At 45.8% G+C, this 23,294-nt stretch overlaps 1 protein-coding gene across 4 annotated transcripts in view; it reads left to right on the plus strand.

Annotated features, from left to right (window-relative positions):
- Positions 1-23,294, plus strand: part of TMEM156 (transmembrane protein 156) — a 241,420-nt gene that overhangs the window by 35,190 nt on the left and 182,936 nt on the right. For all 4 annotated transcript variants that reach the window (XM_085642251.1, XM_085642254.1, XM_085642255.1 and 1 more), the window contains exons 2-3: positions 2,202-2,480; positions 14,810-15,076. In XM_085642251.1, the coding sequence (XP_085498377.1) occupies positions 2,202-2,480; positions 14,810-15,076 (546 nt within the window). The remainder of the gene's footprint in view (positions 1-2,201; positions 2,481-14,809; positions 15,077-23,294) is intronic.

Consider the following 23,294-nt stretch of genomic DNA (forward strand, 5'->3'; position numbering starts at 1 on the left):
TTGACCACACTAAAATTGGGCTCTGAGGGCTGGAGAGTTGCTAGGGCATGTAGTATGATAATCCTAGTGTCCACCATCATCCAACACTAAAACCCAGATTGTTGCAGTCTTTGTACCCTCAACAAACGCAGAGAAAAACGTTTGGTGGAGCAAAGCAGGGGCGTCCAGCAATCAGGCAGTGGATAGACAAAATTTGTTTTACCATCCTGCCCCCTCCCTTTGAAGTGTGTCTCAAGTGGTATATGTAAAACCCCCCAAGACCTGTCAAGGAGGATTTGACCTTTCAGCAGGATTTGATTCAGTAATATAAAAAAAGATACTCAAGGACGCCCCACTCTCCATATTCTGTATGGTACAGAGGGGTAATCTCTGCCTATTCTTTGGCCCCAGGGCAATAGCCAATGGCCTGGCAGAACGGTTTATGAGTACTCTAAAGGAAGCTGTTCAGCATGCTGCATCGGAAAATCTTGACCTCAAAACTGCTTTAAATACTACTTTTCGAGCTTACCATTCAACCCCTCACCCACCGATAGGGGAAAGCCCTCTTACTCTCATGTTTGGAAGGGCTATGACGACCAAGCTGCCCCAAGGGACCAACATCAGATCTATGAATGAGAAAGTCATTTACACTACAGACTTTGGTCACAAACAGGAGATAAAAATATATGCTGACCGACAACATCATACAAAGGACATCACCTTTACAGGAGGAGAACGAGTGCTGTTATACAACACAGAAGAAAAAAATATGATGCTCCTTTTGAGGTTGAACCCTTTACTATCACCACCACCAAAGGACACATGGTGACTGCCCAGAGTCCTGGGAAGTACCGTTCGAGTGATTCCTTTCATTTTCAACATGCGGCCCATCACTCACCAAACATCAATGTCAATGTAGAGACTGGGTCTTAACAGACTGTTGGTGACTCTGTATCTGCTGATAACTGCACCTCACCTGTGAGGATCACTGACACTTCGACTGCCAGTTCCTGGTTTCCAGTGACCTGATCAGGACATGTGATTCAGGTGCCACAATTGATTGGAATAGCTTGTGTATGTATTTCACTCATGGATTTATTTGTATATTTATTTATGCATTTATTTATTTATCTATTTGTGGAAGTTGTGACTTTTTATTCAACAAAGCGGAGATGTAGTGTCTTGTGATTAAAGAATGCTGGAACTCTTTTGGTTCCCACTGTGTACCATAGGACTGTGACATATTCGTTGGAAGGATGAGTTGAAAGCAGGCTTAGACTGTTGAGTTCTGACTACACACAGCAGTATAAAACGTGAAAAATTACTCTCCGATTGTGGCGTACCTATTGGCGAGTGCCTAGGCTGGCAGAACGCTACAGGCGGCTTAATTTTGATGTCAAGTAGTGTGACACTGACCTGCTGGTTACAGTTACTGCACTGACCACCTTACCCAAGAGAGTTAGAAAATGCAAACAACTGCATTGGAGAAACACTACATCATTGACCTCTTGCACATGTTGTTGTTGTGGATGGTTGGTCTACAGATGATGTTGCATTTGTGACCTTTGCCTTTCTGCCTATACTTTCGAAATGCTGTATGAGTAGAACAAATGGGATGGCAACTTTTGCTTGGAGAGGCCTAGAAGTAGCTTTGTTAAAAATGAGAAGTTTTTGCCATCATGCTCTGTGATTGTACTGCACGTTAGAAGCACACACAGAGCACCTGGTGCAAACTGGGGAGGCCTTAGAGTCTTGGTGCCAAAGCTAGAGTACATGTACAGAAGTACATTATCCTTAGGTCATTCCCCTTAAAAAGTTAATTTACGCTTCAAAAGCTGTTTTCAGCTCCTGAACTTGTGAGTGTGCTAAGGACAAAGGAACACTGTCATTCTGGCCTTCACTCAGAACACGCGCAGCCATGACCCAGGTAGAATGAAGGGTGAATTCAAGTTTTCCAACTTCTTTCGTCACCATGGGATTGACCAACATTTTGGTAATTAAATAGTTTGAACAAGTCAGTGGGAGCTTTGGTCCAGGATTTAGAAGCACCACGAATTCTGCGAGTGCAAATATGTAATAAGGACAGGAGATCTAGCCTCAGACAACTATCTTGGCTTGCTGCTTACTACTCCAACTTTATAGATATTGAATCTTCAATTATTTTCTCCCTATTAATTACAGATGTTGATATTATAACTAAAACTCTCCTTTCTTTCTTTTAGGAAGCACTATGGTTATAATATGCTCTGAGGTCTGCACCCAGGATAAGATCGCATATGTTCTCTCTTCAGTGAACATTGACTCTTTGGTATGCCTCCTGCAACAAATACCTCACAACAAAACTGTGTTTTTGAGAATATACCTGAACTACACGCGTACTGCTACACACAGCGCTTCCGGTCCATGCGGAAATACAAGCCATGAGATGCAACCTACGGACGGGTTTGTCTGCGAGACGGAAGGGAGTGTAAGCTCTTTTTACCATCAGCTGAGATCACAAGGTAATGAAATCACTGCAAGAGACAACGTAATAAGGGTAAAGACTATCTTAGGGAAGTTTAAATGTTACCAGCAATACACTAACCATGGTGGAGCTAAAATCCAAAGCAGCCATAAACAGTTTTGCAATAGCAGTTCCATATTGCCGAGACCAGATGGGATAAGATGGTATGCCATGATATGGGTGTTTAGATAAGATGGCATTCCATGATGGGTGTTTTGTAGAGGGCATGCACACCATTAGTGTCTTCTTGGTGGTGTCAACTGGCCTCATCAACATATTCAAAGGTCTTCAAGTTCCTCCTAAAGGGCAGGTGGTCTTCAATAGAGTGGGTCTCCACTGACAGCTTATTTCGTAAATGTATTGTCAGGACAGTAACACTTCTGACACATATGGCAGATTCAAGGTGGTATGTATTTAGCCATACGCACCAGAATACTTTTAAAAAGGGGTGTAATAATTGCCTCTGTCGATGGCTTTCCTATAGATCCTGGCTGCAAGCAGAAGTTACTTGAGCTTTGTAGAATGGACACAAGTGTTTTGAAGACTGCTTTAGGGCAAGGGTCTAATGGAGAGCCTCTGCATTTTCTTTGTGGTTTCAAAGAAGTCAACTGATTGGGCAGTGGTGCAAAGCAATCCAAGCTTGGTGATCATACCATGCCATTAATAGTCATGTGCTGCCTCTGAGGTAAATATTAAAGAAGATTACGGGCTTTATCCTCAAAGGAAATGAGTAAATCAGCAAGTGTAGGTTTTCACTGTTTCTTGGGTGCAGATTGACACATTTTGTAACTCACTTAGGTTCTCAAACGTATTCATGGAGACCTGCAGCAGTTGCATGTTTCCAGGTTTATGCCTCAAATGGTTTTGTGAATTTCCCAATAATGCGCAGTCAAAGGCATAGTTCAAAATATTCCATTTGTTTATTTATGATTTGCTATAGCACCTCTATACTTAAGGTGTGCTTTATAAATAACCAGAGGGATACAATTGCAATCGAAGAAATCTGGATGACATAAAAAAGTAACACGTGAGACAATGGAAGGGGTGGAGTTATCAGGAGGTAGATTGTGACCGTATTAGTTGAGGTAAATGTGAGATTGAGTAGTCTCCTGAAGGTTAGCAGATAAGGTTGAGTTCTTAGGGAAGGCGGAGGTGAGTTCCAGAGGCCAGGACTGGTACCTGAGAATTTGTATTAGGATTTGTTTTCAAAAAAATGTGAAGAGATGTATCACCACATGAATAACTCCAATGACCACAATGCATTGTGATAGAACAATATGACCCATTGACACCTTCAGGTGTGATGTTACAGATGAGCTGTGAAGTATACAACTGCAAGTTCTACAGTGCGGTGGAAAATAAGAAAGGAAGGACAGGTTGTTAAAGCCAAGCTACTCACCTGGAGTACACTGATGCACGTGTTAACAAGTGCGACCATTTTAAATACATAAACTATTCTGTGGTCTGTAAATACTCACATAATTATTAGAATCTATTCATTCACCTTGGTGTCTCAAGTCTACTAAACCCACTAAGCTATGCATTGAAAATGAAAACTCAGTTTTATATAACCCCAGATTTTAAAATCTGTGCTTTCTTAAAAGCAAAATTCTCAAAAATAAGTTCATATGTCCTCACTACAAATTATTCTAATTACTGAACATCCAGGGAAATCAGTTCAACATATTTAAAAAAAATGTTGACATGATTAGCTTCATGTTGAGAGTCTATTTGAGTTACTTTCTCATAGCTTCAAGTTTTCGATAGAAACAAAGTTGGGGAGGTTAATTAACTAGATGTCCATTGAGAATATTGAAGATTAAACGTAGTCCAGATTTTGGAATCCAGTAATTAGATTAAGGAAGGGCCTATGACAGAACACAGTGCATATTTTATAAGGTTAGTCACCTTAAATATCTTATGAACTCATGCATACTGCGTTTGGCTTTCGCGTTGTATAAAGACACATTTGCACACTGTGCACATGTTGTGCTGCATTATGCTGTGAGTACAAGGAAATTAAAAAAATCAGATGGTTAAAGACATATAGCATTTAAATAATGTTCACACCAACATGTGCTTCAGAAAGAATATACAGTGTTATTTCATGGACGTCTTCCTTGTGAAATGAAGTGGTTGTCAAAGACATGTTGGATTCTGTGTTCGCCCCTTCTCTTTTGGTCCTAACACTTCTGGTCTTGGGCTGGTACCCATAAGCAGGCACGTACTCACGGCCTAAATCTTAGCGCCCTGTGAGTTCAAACCCTTCTCCTAGGTCCTCCACAGTCAGAAACAACACAGTAGAGGAAGACAGAGACACACCGTGCCTAATTTGTAACAGAATGAGTGCCGATGCCCAAATCTGTGGTTAGAGGCGCTTGTCCAGTGCTAATAAATGCTGATGCGATGAATACCAAGGCTTAACTGTCTTCAATCTACCTGATGCCTCTTTAATCCACTTCTAGTAACCCTTGTCCTTTTATTTCACTCTTGCATGTTCCTGCTTTCTCCCTTTGTAATGGTTTCCATATTTCTCTTCCGTCGTTCAACTTAGTTTGAGTTTCCCGGCCGGCAACCACAAATTCAAAGTAAGCACTGTCTCAGACATATCATATGAACTGGAGTGGCTGTTTGATTTCTGCCAGTGGTTGCCTGTGGGTATTACCAACACTTATTGTAGGGCATAGGACTCTTCACACCCTCCTGTGGGTGCAATCCGATTTTAATCTGACTGCCATTGTAGGTAAGTTCCCCTTTTTGACATGGGAACCCCCACTTTTATGTCTGGTGTCTGATGCAATTTTGACAGACGTGTCTCTGGGTTACTGCTATATAGGTCCCCAGTGCCAGATCTCTTCCCCAAAACTGTACAATTTTTCCCCCGATTTCCAATTCCTTTAGCAGCCCTTGTAGGTCCCAAGTAAATGGTACCCCTGGTATCTAGGGCAAGGAGGCCAAAGAGGGTGCCTAAGGGCTGCAGCATGAATTGTGCCACACAAAGGGACCCGACATACATACTGCCATTGCAGGATGCGTGTGATGGTGTAGGGAAAAGTGAAGACACGACATGGCACACCTCCTGTGTGCCATACCTGCAGACACTGCATGCAGTATAGGTAAGTCACCCCTACAGTAAGCATCACAGCCCTAAGGCAGGGTGCACTACTACATGTGTGGACGTATTTGCCATGAAGATATGGCTTTTTTTTATACATAAAAGAATCCATGCTGTTGAATGCTGACATCTCTGAAGCCTTAGCGGCAGGTAATCTGACAGGTCCAGGTTGCAGTGTTGACATAATCCAATCCCCAAAATACCAATGCCATAACAGCCTGTATCCTACGTTGCAAAGAAAGGACAGAGAGATCCAGACAATCACTTTAATAATGAAAATATCTGATTCTATCAATTGTTGGACCAGGCCCTCTCTGCAGGGTCACCCCAAACGTTTTGTCTTCTCCCTCTTGTTTTTCTGAATTACTTTTTGTTGGCCTTAGGATTCTGTGCACTTTACCACAGCTTACCAGTGCTTAAGTGCTTGTGTTCACTTCTTAAACAATGTTTGCCGTACACCCAATCAGTGCATTTAATTTACTTGTAAGTCCCAAGTAAAGTGGTACAAAATATTCCCAGGGCCTTTACATTCAATACTACTAGTAGGCCTGCAGCACTTGTTGTGCGACCCGCTTAACTAGCCTTTTTAAACATGTCTCAGGTCTGCCATTGCAGCCTGTATGCAGTTTTAAGCTGTCAATTCAATTTGTCAAAATAAAACATTTCCCAAGCCAAAAATTCCCTTTTTTAATACATATAATTCACCCCTAGGAAAGGCCCTAAACAGCCCTTAAGGAAAGACGCATTGTATGAAAAAAATTGGATATCTACTTTTTAGTTTTACATGTCCTGGTAGTGAAAAACTTCTAAATTCGTTTTTCACTACTGCAAGGCCTACCTCTTTCATAGGTTAACATTGGGATACCTTATTACATTGAATATGTGATAACTTTTGATTGTGAGCAGGTAGGAAAGTCATGTTTGATGTCTGAGGAATTGTTATTTAAAATCCTCTTTAGTGGTAAAGTCGGATTTTAAGTCACAATTCTGAAAAGTCCACTTTTAGAAAGTTGGCATTTTCTTGTCCTAACCCCAATGTACCTGCAGCCTGTTCCTGGGTAACATGACTAGGTGTAGTTGGCAGATGGCCTTGGTGTATTCCTCCCACACAGCATCACAATAGAGGGTCTGGGTGGTGGCAGGATAGGCTATATCTGGCTGGATGGGGGGGGTGGAGCTGTCACCTACCACACATCCTCTTCAAAGCCGCTGGCCCAGCTCACACACAAAGGCCTTCACGCTAGCCTATTGTGGCCCCAGACAGACTAGGACTAGGTCAGGGAGGCAGGAAATTCCAGACACCTCTGTAGGGGAAAACTCCAGAAGCTTCTCCCACTTCAAAGTGGGCACCATATATTAAAACGGGATACTCAGACTTACTCTTCCGTACACTCTTGGACCTGTGGATATTACAGGAGAAGGATGCCCTGCTACTTTGCTGCTTGAGGTGTGCTCTGCTTGCTGAGAAGGAAGACTGGATCTACATCCTTCACCTCAGTCTGAAGTGACTCCAATGGTCAGCTGACTGACCTCCTTCTCGGAGCTACGAGGCCTCCCTGCATCTACCCACCTGACCTACTGCCTAGAACTGCAACTGGAACTGCCTGAGCCCTGATGGAGTAAGTTCCTGATCCTCAAGAGGTGCCGAACCCTTGGTGTGGCATCAGTTGCGCTCCTTCATGAATGAAGGATGAAATCCTGATGTTTCGGGCTTTTCGCCCTACAGTGACGAGTGTCCGCGATGCCCAGCCTGCTCTTCGCACTACAGCAATGACCATCTGCAACACTCTCTCTGCTCCTTGCACCCTTCCCCCACCACGAAATGAACTCTCTGTGTTGGACTTTAGAAGGTAACTTTCTCAGCAGACTAACCTGTATCTGGCCCACTCTCCATCATGGTCAGCCTGAACTTGGGACTTTCACCCGGTCTCGCACAATTCCGACTGTTCAGTGAACCTTAGATCTGATGATGTCCTACTGTCCATCTGATGTCAAATGTAAATAATAAGTGTGCAGCCACACACTGCCACAGAAAGCTGAATAAATCGGCTGGTCCAAAAGGATGTAGTCCAGGGTAGACTGTCTGCATTTAGCCACTGGTTATTCTATAAAGCATGGTTGACGGAGCGATCCACTAAAATATGTTTTGTGAAGAAAGGGTGCATTACTGACCGCCTGTCTATGCAGGAAGAGTCTTTAGATTAGCAGCCAGACCAGGTGGGCAGGAACATTAAGACCCTGATTATGAGTTCAACAGAGTAGAATTCCCATGTGTCAAGTGTTACTGCACCTGGATTTTCTGGGTGTGGTAACAATGGACATGATTTTACTGGCTGGAAAATCTGACCGGTAAAACCATCTTGGGAAAGGGCTTTTTATCAGGCTGATCCTGTTATCTGGCCCCTGCCTCCAGTCCTAGGTTGCTTGTATTCCGCTTCAGGTAGAACCTGTCTTGGCGGTTAGGGCTGGACTGTACCCACTGGAGCAGGGTCAGTACTTATTTGCATATGGTTAGGTCCAAACTGAGGTGGCATGGTGGGTGAGAAAAGATGGATTGGGATGCGGCCTGAGTGATTAACAGTGGCTGAGATTAAATTAAGCATTCCGTCCATCACCTTGTTGTTGTTGCAGTTAACTCCCAGTTTGTGCACGAGGGAGCATATAATGTTCCTCCTTGCCAGCAACATTTTCCTATTCCTTCCTCCATCATCTCCATCCTTTTAATCCTTCCGCTATCTCACACCTTACAACAACCCTTGCACCCAGTTACCACATGTTGAAAGCAGCTGTAAATGAAGGGAGCTTGGAACATTAAGGCCTTGAATATAGGTTGAGTAGTGTAGGTGGTAAATGTGTGCATTAAACCTCATAAAAAAGAGAATACTGTGCAGAAATCCAGCTGGAAATTCTGGTTGCACACAATTATTCCTCACTGCATGTGGTATAACTTGTAATATGAGTAAATATGTGCATAGATACCGGTCGGAAAAGCAGTGCTTAATTTGTAAAATATGAAGTGCAGGTGCTAAAATGTTTGTTGGAGGCCACACCTACTTTAATCTGGCTCCACCCACTCCCTCCTCTAGCTCCACCCACTTACTCTATTAGCTCCACCCACATCTTTAACTGGCACTTCTAATAGGGACCCTACTCCTGCCGTCACATTTTGTACGGTTGGAACTTTACCATCAGGCAATCTCAGGAATGGGCCGGCGAGGTGAGCTGGCCTCCCTCGATATGGGGAAACTCACTTACCCAGATAGGAAAAGCAGACCCATGCCTTGGGTTAAGCAAGGCCTCAAGGGCACTTTGCAGGCAGCATGTAGGCCAGGCCTGTGTGTTTAATGGTAAGAAGAGTGAAACAACTGCAAGCTATCCCGATTCCCGAGCCTATCCCAGAGATGCTGTGCTTGCAGGGATTCTTTGTTGAGCGTCCTGCAACAGCTGTGTGTTGTAGCTACTATTAGGTGTAGTGAGGGATAACTTTACATCTATGCTCGGGTGTGAGCACCTGTGGAGACTTATTTAACACATCAAACTTACACATATGTCAAATAAACTTCAATGAAATGCCATTCGGGAGTAGGAATCTAATAAGAGCCATAAACATGAGAAGTCCAGCAGAAGGCTTTATTCAGAGCAACCACCAACAGATCCAGCTCACAAACCCAGCACATCCAAAGTCCCAATGATTCCAGACAATTCATGAGGTCATAGCATTCTACAGTCTACATCTAGCACATGCAAGTTGATTACAACAGAATCCAAGGCCTAAAGTATTATAGATAATTTGGACTAGAGTTTTGTTGCAGGCCACACTAGAAAATATTTTTTCTATGCAGAAAAATAGAGTACATTTTCACCACAAACTTGTCAGTCCTAAAAATTACAAACATCACTCAAAGTTGTTGAACAATCACAGAGGTGCAACGCCCTGTTTGGGAGCATAATAGCAGAGTCATCAGTATTCTTTCTCTCTCTTACTCGCTTCTATTTTTCTCTCTAACCCCCCACACCTCCCTGTCTACCTCCAACTCTGAGTGTCTTTACTTTTGCTCTACCTGCTATCCCTCCCTCAACACCCTGCCTTTCAATATATATCTTTCCTTCTCTCCTCACCCATCTCTTGCTCCATCATCTCTCTCTCTTGGTATCTGACCTCACGGCTCACCCCTCTTTACCTCTGTGTCTCTCTCTCTCTCTCTCTCTGCTGTCTACCCTTTCCTCCCTACCCTCTTCGAAGTTTGCTCGGGAGTACATATCAGCCGGAAGACAATTTCCTACTGGGAACATGGCTACTTGCAATATGATCAATCACTGTCCTTGGTGGATATGTTTTTGGGAAGAGGTTGGCTTGGAGTCTTAGTTATACACTTAAGTGATTACAATTTAGACAGTGCAACTGTCTAACTGGCGCTGCTAAAAATGATGAAGGTCATTTGTTACAAATGAAACACACTGGTGGTCAGGCATGAGAAGAGTGTAGAAAGGGACCAGTAAGTATGCGGCCTCAGGCAGAGCGAGAAAGAAATTAAACAGAGGAGAAGATGGTCTTTTGAGGATAGCACGGTCTCAGAGAGTACTTATGGTAGAGGAATTCTCTTTGAATGGTGTGCATTTGTCTTTCATGGCAAATAAGCGTATCTGCTGAATTTAAGAGAAAAGGTGGTAAGCATCTAGGGGAAGAACCTGTGGTGCTAGAAGGATCAGTGATGTTGGGTGATTTTATGCTGTGGTGGGGCAGGAAAACACCCAATCGGGGTTTCCTGGTTGTCTAAGCATTGTGAAGGTCTAAACAGCCCACCAGGCGTGAGGGGAGCAAACAAATAAGACACCTCAGAAGGTGCAGGGGCAAGAGATTGAAAGTTATGAAAACTGCGTGTGGCCTGGTATAGGTGGATACATGGATGAAGAGGGAGTAGGGGTGATAGATGGTATAAGTTGCAGTTGGGGGAGAAGGTTTGCAACACCACGAGTTTCAACAGTCGGGTTGTTGATAAGAGGATTAATAAGAGCACAATTTGTGTAAGTGAAGTGGGTTATTTTGTTGTATTGAAGTTATTGTGTTAATTGCAGACGGCAGAGCTCTACTAATAAGGCAGTCTTTACTCTTCTTGTTATTTATTGATTCTGGTAATTTTCTGCTTCTCGCCCAATATACTACTGTCTCACAGTACTATTCAGTTGGGCAACTTGGGTGCCTGGGCGTTCAGCAGGATGTGCCTAAAGAGGAAGTTACCTGTTTTTCAATAACAGGCAGTAGTCTCTCTAACATCACAGTAAGACTTAATCTGTCTTCCAATAACAGACATCTCTCAGCTAGTGTTGAAGGTGTCGCCTCGCAGTAACAGGGGTCTCGTATAATTGCAGGTTGCAATTTGCACCGTGGGGTCACTTGTAACCGCACGTATCAGTGGCAGGGCTAGGATTTGTGGCAAAACGTGGAGTAGTTTATCAGGGAAATATGCAAAGAAAGTCCCAGGACCTGCGGATTTTGCCTGCGCTAATTACCAAAATCGGAATGTAATGTAATGCCCCAGTTTATGGGCAAAACTAGGCTATCATTGTTGCGAAAAATAAAATCCGACAACACCTCAGTGTGTAATAAATTTGGAGAATTATCGAACAGAACATCGAGGCACACCCAACAATGGGCCTCTCAGTGTTGTGTTATATGAAATCTTCAGTGGCACTCCTGTGAGGAGTATCTCACAGAAGTGCTCAAGACTGCAGCTGTATCAGGGAAAGCGACGTGCCCATGTACCTCTCAAACGGAGTTAAAGATATCTCGCTGCCAAGCATTTGGGCCAGTGAGCACAAACTCCTCTTTAATAAAATTCTTTTGACGCGCATGCCATGCGCTCGAGTCGTTTATTTCAGTTAAAATTTATTTGTAATCCGGCACGCCTCAGAAATTCAGACGGCCAACGGAGTGTTATTTTCAGGACCGACCGACCATCATCATCAGTTTATGATTTTAGTAACTCCTAGACGCATACATAATTGTTTTTGTACTCTGCTAACGGGGCACCCGTAACTAAGTACTGTTTCAAAAAGCGCCTCAGAAAGGTGAGTGTTGTGCACGTTTACGAATGAACAGAAACAGCAGTGTAATGTACCCTCAAATTAATTCCACCAAAAGGGAACTTTTAAATGTTCACTGGTTCTGTTGCTTTATAATAACAAATATTGACAAAGGAAAACGATGAGATAAATAGCTGTGCTAGCCGAAAGAAAACAAAGCTGGTTAGGTAATTGCCTTTCAATTATTACCCCTGGGTGACGGTCTACTAATTGTCCTGTTCTGGTAATTTAGCTGAGTCATCAAAACTGTAAGGCCTTCATTTCCTGAAATTCCTTTCAAAGAGGAGGGTGCTTCCGGCATGGCTGTGATATATTCACTGTCACAAACCTTTCCTCCAGGAATCCTATATACCGTGCAAGGGTTAATTATAACAGACCAGTCATTAATGGAAAGGGTGAGACTTCAGCTAACCCTTTGTGTTCGGAGGGGGGAGTGAAACACTTACATAGACTGTAGTGTTTTTCACAGAATTGCTTCCAGCTGTGGAGTCTCAGAACTTTTTTCAAAGTGGCTAACTGCAGGCTCTTTTACCTTTGAGGACTTATCTTCATCTCCTAAAACCAGACGGGGTGCAGGTCAAATAACACCAGCTTGGCAAGTGCTATTCGCACAATAACTCACGATCCACCACTTCTTTATTAGCAAAAAAGGCCACTTTATTAAGACAGGTGCCAAATTATAATTTTCTCTAAACACCATTTTTCCATTATCTGATAATCAAATCCCCAAATTTTCTCTGACATCTATAAAAACCTAACCCCCAATGTAGACCCCAAGCAAAAACAACTCAATGACTCCTGTTGATAGATCCCCCTCATTCTCATTTCCCGTCCCCGTGACTGCGTCCCCCACTTCCCCCGTTGGAGGATGGGCAATCCCGCTCCAGTCTGCCCACCCCCCCAGCAAAAACCCGCCTACCAGAAAAACTAGCTAACCGAAAAACCTGTCTTATCGTGGCAAAAAGAAAAAACCCAGGCCTGGCCGTAGCCAAACCTGGAAGAAAAAACCCCATAGAGGGAAAGGGAAAACACAAAAAGAAAACAAAAACAAAAAGGGGAAGGGTGGGTGGGGCAAATTCAAAACCCTTCCTCCCCACTCCCTTGATCACAATGAATTTCCCGCCCCACAGCGCCTCTACTTATCACCTCGCCTCTTGCCTCGCCTCGCTAATTAACCCTACCCCGCACCTGGGTGGCCGCTCCCTTGTGCGAAACCACCCAGGGGGAGACTGGCTCGCGCTCCGCTCCCCCTGGGTCCGCTCTTTAAGAGCGTGACATGGATTTAGACCGATTATTTCATATACTGTCTGGGACGATGTTGTATTGTAAGATTTCTGGCTGCTGTAATTGCCTGTTTTTTTAATTATAAATGTAATGCTGATGGAAGGAAGAGGGAATGCCGGTGCCTGCCTATCTTTTAGGGAAGGCCCGGGGTTACTTGGAGCCGTATGTGGAGTGTGACGGTGAGCACACGTGAGAAAGTGAAAGTGTGAAACCAAACTGTGTTTCCTCGTCGACTTGGAAACTAATTTGTGCCAGGCTGCGCGCCAGCTGCGATGTTTGGACAAGGGCAAGTCAGCGAGCCAGGGGCTGGGGCCTGGGCGGGTATGGCCTTGACCTTTTACATACTTGTCTTAAACCCGGCAGGCCCTATATCAAGATTGTACCGCTAATCGTATCTCTTATGGAGGCGAGCTGCCTCCCACCACGCCGGTGATCTTAGGTACAACTAGACCGCCACACCACCACGCTAGCAAAAAAACAAAACAGCGTTGGTTTTGGCACGGCATATTTATAAGTATATTGGAATAGTTAGCTTAGCTACTAGTACTGTAAGTTAGTTGTTTGCTGCTTAGCATATTACCATTACTCGTGGTCGGCCGGCCGGCCGGCAGGGACACGCACTGGCTGTACTGCCTTTGCTCAGTTTAATAACGGATTCGTTCAATTAGGCGGCGGCCTGGTGCTGCTTGCGACCAGACAGTCACAGTAGTACTGTACTACTGCCTGATCGATGCGGCGATGCCTGCACATGCTGCTGGCTGCCCAAGGTCATTATCGGTCGGATCGGGTTGACTTCAACGACGTCGTCGAGGATGACTCGTGGTGAGCTGCGGACGGTGGTTATGCTGGGGCGTGGCCAAGTGAAGAAAAATCTGCGTAGGCTACCGCGCGCTGCGCGCACAGCCCTACCTCCTTCAGAAGAACCGAACTCCAGCCCACCCAAATAAATCAGTGTGTGTCGGCCCGCCCACCGGCAAGTGGCAACACTGCAACTGTCAACTCAACACTGCACTGAACTAAGGGCCACGCAGCCTGATCAACATATATATTAATTAATGAATCTTCTCTTGGGCTCAGGCAGCCTCACTGCCTGTGGGCAGGCTAACCAGTATGATTAAGACGTCTCACAGGCAGCCGCAACACTGTTAACCGCCGTGACTCTTACTCGGGAGACGTGAACACACTGTGGCTGCACCGAGTACAGTAAGGTACATTTTAAAAGACATCAATCTGTGACGTGCGCAGCAGATGCGTAGACCCGGCCCTGATAATTAAGTGTCGGTGCTAAGCACCGGAAAGCACCAGCACAAATTACACATATTTACTCCTCACTTGTAGTCGGGTCCTAAGGCAGTGTGGGCGAAAGATTTAAGAATGTGTATATCATTCAGGGATTTCAATGGTAATAAAAATCCTCCTATCTTGAGGAAAATCTAAATAGGACAATACTCCAGCCGAATTTTCCCTGTCATAGGGATAGAGTCGATGACAAAATTAAGCTGGTGGGTTCTATTTTGCATTCAAGGTTTCTCCTGAAACTGGATTTTTTTTATTTACCACCAAACTCTACTGTGTTGGGAGCAGATGGCTGTGGGAGCTGGAACACTCTTTATCAGTCCTGGGTAAGATGCTCCTTTAAGAGATGTGTCTTCAGCTCCTCTGTGAGCTGCAGGGGCAATAAGGTAACCCTGGTTTGTGGAGGGAAATTCTTTTGTCCACATAATGAATTTATGGTGTAGTTAGCTTTAGCTTAAGTTTCTCCGGCAGCGAACTAGCGAACACAAGCCATAACGCTGTACCATGTACTTCATGGGTAACTGTTATCCCCCATTACTTTTCTACAGAATCAAAGTCAAAAGGGTCAAAAGGATCATTGGAACTAAACAGGAAAAATGCCCTTCGAGCGCTCAAGCATTTCCATTTCACCACATCTTCTGCTGAAGAAACAATATGTGAATCCTCTGCTCTCCTGCTGCAAATTGACTTCAGCAATTCAACCAAAAGTGAACAGGCATCCATGGGAAATTCGAGTTTCTCCCAGGTGACAAGGATGATGGAGGATGGATTTGACTGCATTAATGTTTCGCTTCACCTAGAGAGCAGCATGTCAAGTAAGTCATGAAAGCAAAACAGGTAAGGAATCTACACCCTTACAAAACAAAGCACCAATTTGGTGTCAGCCGCAGGTTCTAGCAGGATTGGTAGTGCCCACCAGAAGAACATCATCTTTACTCCTGGACCTTCAAATGTGGGCGCGAGCCCAGGCCACTACTTACCAAGCTATCAACGCCTTGTCTTTACTTTGAACGGTTATTGATTTTCCTCATTATGAGCTGCTTTATTATGATTATCTGATACTCATCTTACAGTTTTGTGTGCAAACAGCACCATTTATGAATACAATTGAAACTATTTGATTCATAAACTGTGAATTTGCACTTCCAATTAAATTTACTCCAACATAAAATTACACCAGAGCTGTAATTTATCGAGTCTTCACATGGGTGGTTTATGGGTGATCAGGACAGGGGCACTTATGAAACGCAGAGAACAGCGGCAAATTCCAAGGATTGTTGGTAATCATGTACATTTAGAGGTAGTTTGCCACTCTGATAAGGGTTTAATATGAACACCTGTTAAAATGAAAACTGTTTTCATTGTGGGAAAGGGAAAGGATACGCTTCTAAAGTGGTGTGGATGTAGAGAAAGAAGAAATAAAAAAAGGTCTACAGAGCAAACATAACACTATATTACATTTATACATGTGGATATAGGCACTTGCTACATAACATTCAAGTGGGAGGGTGCAGGGCTATTTCTTGTCAGGATTGGTCCTCCCAACAGTCCACAGTGTGAACACAGAAGTATTCCTCACTGGTGTGAGTATTTCTCATCACATGTATAGGTTGTGGGAACCCCAGGATAGGGCTGCCTGCTAAAGTTTTTTAACATCCACAAACCGATGCTCACAAAACAGGGATTTCCTAATAGTTTGTCCCTGTCAGCAATCTCCAACCTTTTCCTCGGAATCCAACAGGAGCAATGTACTCTTCCAACTCTCACCACCTCCAATACTGACCACATACACAGAACTATCAGAGATAGTGTTCGAAATGTGGCAAAGTGGCCAAAATGAGAGAGATAACAGACCCTGGGCTCAATGGGAGCATGTGCTGCGGGCGGTTTCCGCCCGCCGCACAAGCTCCCATAGACCAACGGGAGTTTGTGACCACACCAAGTGTGGTCGCATTGTAATGAGGTGTGCGGATCCGCCAACCTATGTTCTGTCGGTTCCCACGCAGAACGGTGTTGCCTCTGACCGTCATTGAAATCAGACCCTTAGTCTTAACCCGTAACCAAACCGTAGACCCAACGCTGACCTAATACTTTCCCTAAGTCTTGTCTGATGATATTATTGCAGATAATATTGTAACTCCTGATATCTTTGTCCTCATGATATTGTGCCTTCTGTCATGTTGTTGCTGATGCATGCGGTATAACCTGTTACGTGCTGGTGGAGGTGGATTCATACATGTATTTAATGGTAAGTCACCCTTCACTCAGCAAAGATCAAACAGTCCTTTCTTAATTAGTACGAAGGCGTTGTGATCATGCAGACTCTGGACAGCGAGTTGGCAGGGATGAGGAGATTAGCCTTCATGTTACTCAAGTTACATCAGGAGCCTGGAATAGAACCAGTCGGTTAAATGCAGTCTTGATCAGGAGGCACAATACATTTTTTGACTGAGAGTCAGAAATCAGCAGTGGCCTGATTGTGGCAAACCCGGGGTCAGAAGTGTAATATATACCAATCAGGGGCCTTCTTAGAGATAAGGCTCACTGTCCCACTTTGCACTGTGGCACACCCTTAAGTGTGTGTGCCAGGCACAGAGCAGGACAGTGTGTCATATCACACCAAATGTTCTGATCCCAGTGCAAGTGCAAACTCGCACCTACACTGGGAACAATTCACTAGTGAATGGTGGACCAGATGATTGAAGCCAAAAGTCTGCTTTTCACTGTACAGATAGCAATCTGGTCTGCTTAAAGGGGGACAGATTTACTCCTGCAGAAGGTTGCAGTGAGTGACTTCATCTGTCTGCATGGGGCTCCTAAGGGCTTTCCTGGGGCTTCCTATCCCAAATTCCAAGAGACGCCCTTGAGAGTCATACTGACTGTGAGCTAGATGTATTTGGTGCACAGTCCGTTCAGTGCATTTCTTGGTGGCCTATTTGTGTCTGCGTCCACGTCTGTAATAAGCAGCAAATTCCCTGATTTACATAGGGCTACTGTGAGAAGTTGGCCTGACATATGCTGGTCACTAGTTATAGTGGCCACCTTGCACCGGTCCAATTCGACTCTTATGGTAGATAGGTTTAAGACAACTTTTTAAAGAAAGCTATCCTAGTGGTAGCTGTGGAGAGCAGCCTTCAGGCTAAGTCTTTAGAGGAATGTAAAGTAGCTTGTTTTACCTTATAATCTCTTGAATTACCAAATAAAAGGACACCACACAGGTATATATATCAAATATATATGTATTTATTACTAGACACACTCTACTAATCTCTTTATGAGATTAGAAGTCAGGAACATATGCAAATATCAACGTTTCACAATAAGTTAAGCACAAATATGGCTGGGACCCTAGGGGCGTACCAGACCATATACTAAAAAAGAGGTTTAAGAATGTCGACTTGCAAGGGGACAAGGCCTAAGGCCTGTAGAATCGCTGGGGCCTCACTAATCCACCCAAGGCAGGTAAGTTAAGGACCCACGGGAGTCGCGTGCAGTGTGAGAACACAGCTGCGGGTTCCCTATTGATTTCAATGGAGCAAGTCGCGGTTGGAATTTTAAAGTTTTAGGGTACTTCTAGAGAGTCTATAAGCAAGCCACTTACAAGGTAAGTAGTTTGAGGGCCAACACCCACAGTAGCACCAGAGTGCACGAGTTACCTCACCCAGGGAAGCCGGGTGCATAGGTGTCTTTTGGTGTCGGGTCGCGTCGTCGTTTTCAATGGAAGCCGAAGAAGTTTTGCTGCTTGTGAAGCCTGGAGAAGTGTCCGGTGGAATCCAAGGCTGGATTCAGGATAGTATTCACAGTCACTTGCCAGTGACCCGGGGCCAGGAAGATGGATGCCCACGGAAGTCGGGTGATTTCAGGTGATCAAGGGTGTTTTTACTCGTCAGCCACGAGGTCCAGGAGGCGTCGATGACGACCAGGAGCTGGATTCGGAGTGTCCCACGAAGTCTGCAGCTTACTGAGGTGTCGGCAACCGGATTGGAGCCGACAAGCCTTGGCAACAGCAAGTCTCATGGAAAGTGAAGAAAGTCAGCGGTGCAGACCAGCAAGGTCTGAGGGACTCACCCAGCAAGGGTAAGTCAGGGCAGGCCTGGAGCAACCAGGGGAGCCCTTTAATTTGATGAGAAAGTCTTCAGGGGACCCACAAGCAAGCCGGCAAGGGATCGCAAAGACGCCTCGGGAGAATTCGCTTCACAGGAGCCCACGGTCACTCGGGACAAGGTAGGCCTCTGATTCTTTAGGGAAATCCTGCTGGAGGCTTGGACCACACGTGGTCCAATGCACAAGTTCGTAGAACGTCGTGAAGAGGTTGCACTCGACAATAGTGCACGGTACCCGGGTATTACTGTTCCTCGTCACTCGTGGAGTCCACTCGCCTCAGCTTTGCTGGGGACTCACAATGGCCATGGAGAAGTCAGGAAATCCACTTCTGGGGCTGCAGGGACTTCGGACTCCAGCGGGAGCGGGAAAGTTTGCGACCGTTGATTCAAGTTTTTGGTGCCTGCCAAGCAGGGGAGTCACTCCTTGACTCCAAAGGATTCTTCAGTCTTCCAAAGGTAGTGGAACGTCGAAGGGCCAGGATTCTTCTTGTAGAGCGTCATCCAGGGATATCTGATTTGCAATGGCAAGGTTTCCCTATCTTACACTAAAGGAAAGGGAGGGACTAGCTCTATGACCACTCCTATGGGAGGGTCAGGGGAGTGGGTGGTTACACCCACTTCCCTTAGTCCAGTTTTGCGCCAGAGCAGGGGCAGGTAGCCCGTAAACCGGTTTGAGCTGGCATATGCACAGAGGAGCCTACTGCTCCCCCAGTGTAGGACTTCAAAGCACTCTAGGAGTGCACCCACCCAGCCCCAATACACTAAATCCTGTCTGGAAGGTGGTTACACCTCCCTGTGACAGGATGCCTATAGTTGGGCCTCCTCCACTGCGAGTTTCAGTCAGCAGCAGGAGGGCAGCCCAGTGTCTGTGCTGGTGGCATCCATTTTGTGATGCCAGGGCTCTTTCAGATTTCTACCTTGTTTCCACAGTAGGTACATGTTTTCCCCTCTAAAAGGGTGGGATCATACTCCCACACCAGTTACTGGTGTGGGGTATGATTCCAAGTTGTTTGACACCAAACACAACATGTTTTAATTCAGTCATTCCAAAGTTAGCATTTACCGCTAGGTTATAATGCACTTAAGAGTATATGGTTTAACCACATCCACAAACAGCCACAGAGAATAGACTCTGCCAGCTGCAAAGGGGCCCTGCTCAGGCAGAGGCACCCCCTCACATTGTAAACCAAGCACCCTGCCCTCAGGATTGATAGGGCCTGCCTTAGGGGTGACTGATAGGTTTATATGTGTGTGTTTGGTGAGATATAGGGAACCTATACCTCAGTGAGGAGTGCTAACACTACCTCACCCAGGCTGCAGTAGCAGGCCTGTGGTGTCAGATTTAGTCTGCTTCCCAGGGGTGGCATAATACATGCTTCAGCCCCTGGTAGGCCTGTGAAGTACCTATGCCCTTGGTACCTAAGGTACCATATACTAGGGGCTCATAAGGTACCACAGTATCCAATCACTAGTGCATCTAATATGCATTCCAAGTTGTTTAGAGAGAACAGAGAGACTGGGGCCCTGATTAGCAGGGAACCAGCCTGACTATAGCCAGAAATCAGTGTTAACATCAGAAAAAAAGTGGGGGCAACATAAGTGCAGATCCTACTCTCCTACACAACCACCCCCCCCTCCAAACGTAGGGACACTAAACTAGCCTTGACCACTTGAGTCTTCGTGTTCTAAGTGGAAATACCTTGAGAGTCCATCTGCATTGGCATGTTGGGTCCCAGCTCTATGTTCCACTGTTTAGTCCATCCCCTGTGGGGAAATACACCACCTTAGCAGTTTAGGGGTTTCACCTTTCATCTGTTTAAGCTATAGGAGGGGCTTGTGGTCAGTCTGAACTATGAAGTGAGTGCCAAACAAGTATGGCCTCAGCTTCTTCAGGGCCCACACCACAGCAAAGGCCTCCCTCTTTATAGCTGACCAACGTTTCTCTCTAGGGGTCAGCCTTCTGCTTATAAAAGCTACTGGCTGGTCTTGACCTTCATCATTCAGTTGAGACAGTACAGCTCCCACACCCAGCTCAGAAGCATCTGTTTGGACAATTAACTTTTTGGTGTAGTCTGGACTCTGTAAGATGGGGGCAGTGCACATGGCCTGCTTTAGGTCTTCAAATGCCTTTTGACAGCTAGCTGTCCACTGAAACTTTTTTGGCATTTTCTGTGAGATAAGATCATTTAGGGGGGGCACTATAGATCCATATCCCTTAACAAACCTCCTATAGTACCCAGTCAGGCCTAAAAAGGCTCTCACCTGTGTCTGGGGGGTTGGAGCTACCCATTCCATTATGGTCTGGATTTTGCTCTGCAATGGTTGAACCTGGCCTCCACCTACAAGGTGGCCCAGGTACACAACCTGACTCTGCCCTATCTGGCACTTAGTGGCCTTGATAGTGAGGCCTGCTTTTTGCAGAGCCTCCTTAACATTTCTGAGGTGGACCAGGTGATCCTGCCAGGTGGAACTAAAGACAGCAATATCATCTAGATAAGCTAAGCAATAAGTTTCCATACCTGTCAGAACTTTAGTCACCAACCTCTGAAAAGTGGAAGGTGCATTTTTTTCAAACCAAAGGGCATCACCACAAAGTGGTAGTGCCTACCAGGGGTTGAAAATGCTGTTTTGGCCTTGGCATCATCAGATAACTTGATTTGCCAGTAGCCAGCTTTTAGGTCAAATGTACTCAGATATTTAGCTGAGGCCAAAGTATCAATTAGCTCATCTGCCCTGGGAATTGGATAGGCATCAGTCCTGGTGACTGCATTAAGGCCTCTGTAGTCTACACAAAACCTCATTTCTTTCTTACCACCCTGGGTATGAGGTTTAGGCACAAGGACTACTGGACTAACCCAAGGGCTATCTGAAGGCTCAATTACACCTAGTTCCAACATTTTCTGGACTTCAGTCCTGATACAGTCCCTGACATGGTCAGGTTGCCTGTAGATTTTACTCTTTTTTTTAAAAATTCTTTTTATTTGCATTTTCAACCACAAAAATAGAAAACAATACAACTCACAGCTGTGTGCACATGACATGTTATTGACGCCACAACTCTCTACCAACACTACTCCCTCAATAGGAGTGAAAGATGCCAGCCCAGTATTGCTCAGTAAGATGCACCTGGCCCACCCGTCTCCGCCCCTCCCTATCCCGCGCATGTTCCATATCTCAGTTATCAACCGCCACACCCCAGGATCTACCTGGATTCCGTCCTTTCCCAGTCATTTTAGTTGGTAACCCTGCTTCACAACGCCTGGAGCGTAGTTTGTGCCAACCAGTTTGCGAAAGGCTCCCATATATCCTTCGGCCGCGAGCGCACCGGCAAGAGCTCCCAGTATAAAGCGAGCTGTGTCTGGCAGTATACAGCGCTTCTAACCCATTCCCTAATGCTAGGCGACGTAGCAGCTCCCCAGTGCATCGCAACCTGTCGTTTGGCAAGCAATATAAGCATGGCCGGCAACTTACGGTGCTTAGGCTTGATCATATGTAAGATTCCCAGCAGTGTAGTCTGCGGAGTGCATGGGATCTGCAGGCCAGTGATTGTACATACAATTCCCATCACCCCGGCCCAGAAGGAAGCCAATGTGGGACATTCCCACGCCATATGTAAGAAAGTAGCTCCGCGGGCACTGCAGCACCAGCAATTATCTGTGTCCCTCAAGCCCATGCGATGAAGCTGGCTGGGGGTGCAATATGTCATATGTATGTATTTGAAATGTATCAGGCGGAGCCTATAGTTGGGGGACAAGATCTCAAGAAGTCTACAACAAACATCCCAATGATCATCAGTGATATCGACACCCAATTCCGCAACCCACATGCCGCGCGCCGCTGGGACCACCACGGGATGGCTGCTCTGCATGCGTATGTATAATCGGGATATAAGTTTGCGCCCCGATTCCACAGTTAACACATTTTCCAGGGCCAGCAAATCCGGCGGCGGTGCCGGGAAAGTAGGAAAAAGCTTTTGACATGTGTGGCGAAGCTGATAGTAAAGCAGTGTATCAAGCATCGTCGGAGCCGCCGCACCACACATCTGTTCCGGCGTGAGGAAGGTATCTCCCGGGAATAGGTCCCCCCCGTGTGAAGGCCGCGCGCCGTCGCTCGCTCCCCGGTTTGCATGTGTTGCAGCGGGGGCCACATGGGATTCCCATGCAGGGGCATCGACCTGGTGTAAAGAAGGTCCAACTGGGCTCGACGCCGCAGCCCATCCCAGGCCCACTTAAGCGCATGTATCGGGTCGATCTCTGTACATCTCCGCTTGTGGGGCGTGTACAGGGCCGTGGTGAGCGGCAGCGGGGCCGCTCTATCCATCTCTATCGCCACATGGGGCTGAAACGGCGTGGGGTGTGCCCAGTAGTGCAATAACTGTGCCTGCGCACAGTAGGCATACAGCGTAAAATCCGGTGCTGCCATGCCACCCTGTCGCTGTGGGAGAGTAAGGGTCTCCCACGCCACCCTCGGCTGCTTACCTCCCCATGCCAGTTCTATCATCTTCGAGCGCACTTGACGCAAAAAACATACAGGGGCAGCGGGATGTTAATAAATAAGTAGAGGAGCTTGGGTAAAACGACCATTTTGGCCACAGCTATTCTCCCCGCCAGCGAGAGGGGCAAGTGCTTCCAGCGGCTAACCTTTTCCTCTATCCAACTCATCACCCGACCATAATTTTCTGCCCATAGTTGCTGCATGTCTGTGCTGATCCATATCCCCAGGTATCGCACCGGTCCATCAGCCCACCTCAGCGGGCAGTCCGGAGTAAAGCGGGCCGTCCCTGTCGTCAAAGGCAAAATGACCGACTTCTCCCAGTTTATGGTCACTCCCGATAACAGGCCATAATCTATCAGCTCGCTCGTCATGGGGGAAAGATTTTCCTGCGGGTCCAGCACATAGAGTGTAATATCGTCCGCATACAGAGAGACGG

The sequence above is a fragment of the Triturus cristatus genome, chromosome 2_2, assembly GCF_964204655.1.
Source record: "Triturus cristatus chromosome 2_2, aTriCri1.1, whole genome shotgun sequence".
Lineage (NCBI taxonomy): Eukaryota > Metazoa > Chordata > Amphibia > Caudata > Salamandridae > Triturus > Triturus cristatus.